The sequence below is a fragment of the Asparagus officinalis genome, chromosome 7 (assembly GCF_001876935.1).
Source record: "Asparagus officinalis chromosome 7, Aspof.V1, whole genome shotgun sequence".
Classification (NCBI taxonomy): domain Eukaryota; kingdom Viridiplantae; phylum Streptophyta; class Magnoliopsida; order Asparagales; family Asparagaceae; genus Asparagus; species Asparagus officinalis.
Genome location: NC_033800.1, coordinates 18,196,968 through 18,204,700, shown reverse-complemented (window position 1 = coordinate 18,204,700; position 7,733 = coordinate 18,196,968). Strand labels below are relative to the sequence as shown.

The window sequence follows — 7,733 nt, the reverse complement described above, 5'->3', positions numbered from 1 at the left end:
GTGGAGATATTTTCCCTCTATAGAATATTTTAGTTATTTGCCAATTGCCACTTACAAGTTGGTAGTACATCAAGAAAAGTCTAAACATCAGGGGGTTATGTTGCAAACTCCCAAAGTTCAGGGGTTTTTATGAAAGCATTCTTTTCATAGACCAAAACTTGACCTCATGTGTTACGGGCCGAAATTTAGCCCACATAGCTTCATTTTGAGTGTGTAGCCTGTCAGATTTAAATCTGGATTGTTTTCGATATCATATTAAGATCTTTTCCATAGTACCAAGCTCCTCAATTGAGGGTTGTAATTTTAAAGAAATGAAACAGTCTTTGATCAAATACAAGACGGACATCTCTTTTTCCTTGCCACCAAGTCACCAACTCCAGAACTCAGCAAATTACACGCTTTAGTACCCTCCATCCAAAATACAACGCCCCACACATTTATTTTAACTTGTACATCAAAACCAAACCAAACCAAACCAACATCAGGTACTAATAACAACTCCCGGAGTTGCTACATCCACAATCCTCGGCTTCTTGTTAGTGATCATTGCAGCTCCTTTTCCTGCAGAAATCGAAGAAGGAAGAGGAGGATCGTAGGCAGAGTCATGGACGCCGAGAGCTGCTCTCCCCGACGGATCCAAATTGTTCGACCAGCGAGCGTCCCATTCGATAGCCTTCGCCGTGCTGCAAGCAATGCTTGGACCTCCAGGGACAGTCAATCTCGCCGAGTTCTAAAAAAAAAAAAAAGAAAAATGTTAAGAAGGCAACTTCCTGTAGTCATTTACACCCTCTAAACTATTTTTATCGGATATTTTTATATTGAAGTTTACTAATTAGTCTATTGGAGCTGATGATTTGTTGCTTTTAGGGTATTTCTGCAAATACTTTAAGGGGTATGTGTACAAAAAGCTCCTGTAGTTATTACCTGAGGGAAGAACCTTTCAAAGATCATTCTGTAGTAATAAGCCTCTTTTGTGGTTGGTGTGTTGTGGGGGTAAATACGTGCTGCATTCAGCATCATTCTATCAGTTACCTGTAAACAAAGGAAAAGGGAAAAACAACTTGTTAAAGATTCAAATAAACAAAGAAAAAAAAATCAATAAATTAGTTATTATGATGAGAAATTACATGTTTTGCAGCATGAGCCTTCAGCCCATCAATCCAACTATATCCAACACCATCACTGAACTGCTCCTTTTGCCTATAGAGAATATGCTGCAGAAATAATAAAATTAGAAGACTATAATTTGGTGTTATAAACTGATATAAGCCGAATAAGCACTCTAACCTTTGGAAGATAGGGATTCTCTTCATCATCAAAAGCTTTCCTCAGTACCCACTTCTCGATCCTCCCGAGATCAGGCTTAATCTGATCATAGTCTTACCAAAGTCAATTTCAATGTAAAATCTATAATGCAAATGAATATTTTAGCATACCATTTTCGATTCAGGATCTATACTCATAGCAACATCCATGAACTCCTTGTCTAAAAATGGCACTCGAGCTTCCAGCCCCCATGCTGATGTTGCTTTGTTGGCTCTGAGGCAGTCATACTGATGCAGAGCTTTGATCTATGTATGAGAACAAATGAGATTATAGTCTGAAACTAAATCTGACATTATATGCACAATATAAGTTTGTATACCTTTCGACATGTTTCGTGATGGAATTCTTCTTTGTTAGGTGCTTTGTGAAAATACAAGTACCCGCCAAAGATTTCATCCGAGCCTTCGCCTGAGATCACCATTTTTACTCCTAAGGACTTGATTTTTCTGGCCATGAGGAACATTGGAGTGCTTGCCCTGATTGTTGTCACATCGTACGTTTCAATGTGGAAGATTACATCCTCAATGGCATCAATTCCATCCTAAAAATTACAGAAAAAAGCAGAGTAAAGTGCTAGGATTAGTTTGCGCTTGCTTTTTATAGTGCACGGGCGAGGAAAAAAATCTAGCTCTTGATATATACCTGAACTGTGAAGTGAAACTCATGGTGGACAGTACCCAGATACTCTGCAACCTCTTTTGCAGCCTTGAGATCTGGTGATCCCTGCAAGAAAATTCAAATAATGACTAATTACCTTTGTTTTTGTGTGGAGAATTATGAGAACGGAATGAAAGAGCGCTGAAAAAAAAACCTCTAAGCCAACACAGAAAGAATGGAGCTGAGTTCCCCATTGCTCTGCAGCTTTACTTCCTGCAAGATGCCGAGCAGTAACAGCGGCGACCAACGAGGAATCGAGGCCACCAGATAACAGAACCCCAAATGGCACATCAGTCATCAGCCTCTTTATAACAGCCTGCACATAATCAGCAATGCAACTTCATCATAAGGATTACAGTGACCCTTAAGCTACAATTACAGTGCCACAACAGTACAGCTACAGACTTACATCCTCAAAAGCTTTCCTCAGAACAAGAGGATCATAGGGGGCCGAAGGGATAGTCTCATTGTACCACTGAGGATTATACCATCTTCTGAAGCTGCCTGATCTGCTTGAGTACAGGTTTCCAGGTGGAAATACTTCAAAATGTTCGCAGTCATCGTTTAATCCTTTCATTTCCGACGAGAGCCAAACAGAGCCTTGAACAAAAAACAGATTCAAAATTGTCAGAAAAAACGCCATAATGCACATAAAAAAAAAAGTAAAGATAAATATAGGTACCGTCTAATCCCCAGCCAATGTAGAGGGGGGTTATTCCCACTGCATCCCTTGCCGCAACGAAGCAATTGTTTCGGGTGTCCAATAGAACGAAGGAGAACATTCCATCCAACATATCGACGAAATCTTCTCCGTGTTCCTCATACTACGTGCCAAAATAAATCGAACGAAATTAGAAGAAACAGTCGAAACCTCTGTACACATGGCAATACAAAACGATTGACGAAAAGCTTGGTCACCAGATGAGCGATGACTTCACAGTCGCTTCCAGTTCTGTATTTATGATCAGGCAGGCGTCGCCTTAGCTCTTCGTGGTTGTAAATCTCTCCGTTTACCTGTTTAATTCAATCATATTAAAAAAAAAAACTGTTTCCTATGCTGACAAACTTTAAATTTTGGAAAATACGATTGGTCATGAATTATACCGTGACAACGATGGACTTGTCCTCGTTGTACAGGGGTTGATCACCAGAGGCGGGATCAATGATCGCCAATCTCTGATGAGACAAGAAACAATCTCCATGTTGGCAAAGCCCGCTCCAATCTGGGCCCCTGTGCTTCAACCTGTCACATAAACATCATTCAATCTCTCTATACTAATAAGTTTGTTATACAACCAAAAGTAAAAGGGAAAAAAGGTACTCCAATTACTAGACAACAATATACCTGAGCAAGTTTTGCTACACAGTAAGTGCCATAATCATCATAATTCTTAGATTTTAGTTACTTGTACTGAAAATTTTAGTTTTAGGGTCTGTTTGGTTGTTTTCCGGAAAAAAAAAAAGAAAATGTAAAACACACATTTCCAACCCAATTCAAAACATTTCAACACATTTCTCGCTTTTCCTTTTTTTCATTTGTTTCGTAAAGAAATCCTCGCCACGTCACATTTAAAGAAAACTCAACCGCAAAAGCAATAGTGTTTTCAGCAATTAAATAATCTTTTTTATTCTCAGTCGCCGTTTTAGCAGTGCTTTTAGTAATTAAAAATACTTTGAAGTGATATTTCCAAGTGTTTTCAGAGAGTTTTGGTCTGAAATGAGTTTTCTCAAAAATCTGACGTAACACCGTCATTTCTTTAAATCACAAAACGAAACAAACGTGTGATTTGAAAATCTGTTGAAACCAAAATCCTATGTGACGAGGATATGTTTCTTGAAATCATACGCGACGGGGGTTTTCTCATATTTTTAGCAAAAAAACACGCCCTTAAGCAAAAGAAAAAATAACTGGGCTCCACGTTGTTCCAGCTACATTAATTTTCAGCTTACTCGTTAAATTAATCATCATTTCATAATATTTAAAAAATTAATGTACGAGCGAAAAAAAGATAATTTTGACAAATGAGAGCGGAAACCACGTTGTGTTGTAAATATATTTGTTGTTCTAACTATTTTTAGCGAAACACTACTCTCATGCATAAACTAGTACGCTACAAGGTTGAGATTAATATTGCCTGCGAGAGAGCTCGAGAACTCGAACCCTCTTCGCCTGAGAGTCATCGGAGCAACCGAGCACTGCAAGTATCCCACACATGATCCTCTCTCTCTCTCTCTCTCTCTCTCCCTCTCTCTCAAAAGGTGCAAGCAGAGGTACTTTTTAGTGGAAGTGAGAATTAATATGCTGTCATAACTCAACAAAGCTCCCTATTTATAGGCCCAAACCCAAGCGGCTTCGGTCCTTCACGTCCTTAGACAACCGACACGTGTCGGTGGTGTGCCGGACAGCGATTCACCCCGCCGTATCCCACACATGATCCTCTCTCTCTCTCTCTCTCTCTCTCCCTCTCTCTCAAAAGGTGCAAGCAGAGGTACTTTTTAGTGGAAGTGAGAATTAATATGCTGTCATAACTCAACAAAGCTCCCTATTTATAGGCCCAAACCCAAGCGGCTTCGGTCCTTCACGTCCTTAGACAACCGACACGTGTCGGTGGTGTGCCGGACAGCGATTCACCCCGCCGGTACGATCCAATAGTAAAAGGAAGCCGAGGATCAGCGACGCTATCCTGTTCGACACCGAGGTATGACTCAGCTGGGCCCCACCGCAGCGGTGAACAAGAACCGGTCAGTTGCGGTTGGAGCGGTACACGTGTCCCCGCCCATCTATCCAAGCACTTCAACAGTCAACACGTGGCCCGGACATGGGCTGTTTGTGGATAAGAGCGTGGAATATTGAAGGAAGTCTCAATTGTTTATACTCTTTATTTTTTTATTGTTTTTTAAATATCTCTTTCCACCTTTCTTGGTTTGATAAGTTTCTATTTCGTCTGATATGCTGATTCTTGTCTGAGTATTCAATGTTATCCTGGATGGATGAAGATATTATCGTTGCATATAATAATATTAGTGCGCACATCGTGCAATAATATTACAGTATCTCTTTCCACATCGTGTAAAACATGGCCCTCTTTTTTATTTTTGTCACAATAACGTTTTTAAAGGTTACAGTAATTTTTTGAATATTATAATAATATTTTTAAAAATACTACAGTATTTTATTTTGTGCTATATGTTGGATTTAATCTAACAAATCTATTTGTGGGCACATATGATTAATCAATGTGTATTGCTATCTTTCAGGATAACCCACTAAAGTGATCAATTAAGTTGGGTTAATTTGGTATTTAAATAAGTCATGGGGTTATATGTGCAGATACCAGGTTGTAATTGTAATTTATTGATGGGCTAAATTATAAAAGTACAACATCTATAAATAAGGGGTTATGGTCCCTAATCTAGGGTTACTACATTCTCTAATTCTCTTCACCCCCATCTAAGAGAGAAATTCGGTTTTAGAGAAACCCTAAGGTTAGAAGATCCAAAACCCAAAATCAAGATCAAGCAATGGATTCAGGTATAAGCTTCCGCTCTTTTTTTGGATCCTTGTTAATCTCTTTGAATTAATCATGGCTATATGGTTTTAGATCTCAAGTTTATGATGTAGATCTAACAAGTGGTATCAGAGTCACCTTGATTAATTCTTAGGGATTTAAGTTTTATTGGGTTTTTTGATCTTAAATCTCTTGTTAAAGATTCAATTTTTTGTTCTCGGATGAACAGTAATGTTCGGTGAACAGTTGCGAATTTTTTTTTTCGGATGAACAGTAAAGTTTTTTCGGATGAACAGTAACTGAAAAAATCGCCGGTGAAACAGTAACTTTTTGGAATTTTCTTTGATTTTTTCTTCAAATTTTTCCAATTCTGGATCTGTTTTGAAAATAAAAATCAAAGATTTTTGGGTTTGACGGCGGCGGTTTCAGTTTGAAACCCTAAGGGTTCATGGAGAAAATTGAGGAGGTGGTTACCTCAAACGAACCTCGCGTTCGTTTCCAAGGATGAACTCTGTGTTCAATTTTTAACGAACTTTGCGTTCGTTCTCAGGTTGAACTCTGCGTTCCTTTTTTAACGAACTTTGCGTTCGTTCTCAGGTTGAACTCTGCGTTCATTTTTTAACGAACTTTGCGTTCGATTTACTTTAGAGTTTTGGAAGAGTTTGCAGGCGAGTCTAGGGACCAGTCTCAGTTTCAGCACAGCTTATCATCCCCAGATTGATGGGTAGTCAGAGAGGACCATTCGGATTTTGGAGGATATGCTCAGAGCTTGTTTGCTTGACTACCACAGGTCGTGGGAAGATCACTTGCATTTGGTGGAGTTTGCATACAACAATAGCTTCTAGGCAAGCATTAGGATGGCCCCTTTTGTAGCATTGTATGGGAGGAAGTGCCGCTCTCCTTTGAGTTAGGACGATGTTGGTGAGCGGGAGATTTTTGTACCAGAGTTGATTAACAAATCAGTTGATGCAGTCAGGATCATTCGGGAGCGACTTCACAGAGCACAGGACAGATTCAAGCATTGGACAGACATGAAGCGCCGGCACTTAGAGTTTTAACCAGGAGATCATGTATTCCTGAAGATTTCCCCCAATCGAGGCACCATTCACTTTGGGAGGCGTGCGAAGCTAAATCCGCGATATGTGGGACCTTTCGACGTATTAGAGAGAGTGGGAGAAGTGGCGTACCGACTTGAATTACCACCCGCCCTGGCTGGAGTGCATAACGTATTCCACGTTTCTCAGTTGTGAAAATACGTTAGAGATCCGAGTCATGTCGTAGATTTCTCAGAGATTAAGGTGCGATCTGATTTTATATACATGAAGCAGCCAGTGGTGATTCTGGACCGAAGGGAGAAGACCCTCCGGAACAAGACCGTCTCGCTTGTTCGTGTGATGTGGTACCCAGATTCTCCTAGAGAGTCGACTTGGGAAACTGAGTCTGAGATGCGGCAGCGATACCCTTATTTATTTTCTGAATCTTAGCTGTTATGTCTTGTATTTTATTTTAAATTGCCTTGTATGACTTTTCTCATTTACGGATATGTAATATATTTTGAACCTTATATGAGTTGAATTTAATCTATCTTTATATTTCGTCCTTATTATTTTAATTCCCAGGACGGAATTTGTTTTAAGGGGAGTAGGATGTAATGACTGTAAACTTTAATACTAGTTAAAAAAGTTTTCTATTATTTTTAAATATTTAATTATTATTTTTAGAAGAGTATTCGTATTTTTGTTAATTTTCTACAATTTTCTATAATTTAAAATCCAAATTCTATATTTATATAAATGATTTTAATATCTATAAATTTATTTTGAGCGGTAAAAATTTTTTGAAATTAATCTGTTGTATTATCGGTACTATTATGTATTATTTTAAATAATACGTTGTATTATTATTACTGTTACATATTATTTTGTTTATTATGTTGAATTATTAATTATGTATTATTTGTGTAAATTATTGTATTATTTTAATTATTACGTATCAACTGTTGTATTAGCACAACTGGTATGTTTTTCTGTGTATATAATTATCTCTAATTATTTTATTTTAAATATAAGTAATTATATTTTTTATAATTAATCTTGTTTAATTGTATAATTTATAGTATTGTTTCTTCAGTTTCGTATCAACTGTTATATTAACTCAACAGGTACGTTTTTATTTGTAGATAATTATTCTATAATTATTTTAATTTTTAAATATCAGTATTCATTTATTTTAATTAATTTT

The 7,733-nt window shown here is 37.8% G+C and overlaps 1 protein-coding gene across 1 annotated transcript; it reads right to left on the bottom strand.

Annotated features, from left to right (window-relative positions):
* LOC109848100 (asparagine synthetase [glutamine-hydrolyzing]) lies at window positions 384–4,280 on the bottom strand. The gene is made up of 13 exons (XM_020417419.1): window positions 4,119–4,280; window positions 3,088–3,226; window positions 2,902–2,997; window positions 2,666–2,807; window positions 2,393–2,583; window positions 2,138–2,299; window positions 1,969–2,049; window positions 1,646–1,867; window positions 1,437–1,571; window positions 1,288–1,368; window positions 1,128–1,214; window positions 925–1,032; window positions 384–730 (listed from the first exon to the last, which is right to left on the bottom strand). Exons 1-13 carry the CDS (start codon window positions 4,196–4,198, stop codon window positions 482–484), a joined length of 1,773 nt encoding a protein of 590 aa, XP_020273008.1. The 5' UTR covers window positions 4,199–4,280; the 3' UTR covers window positions 384–481.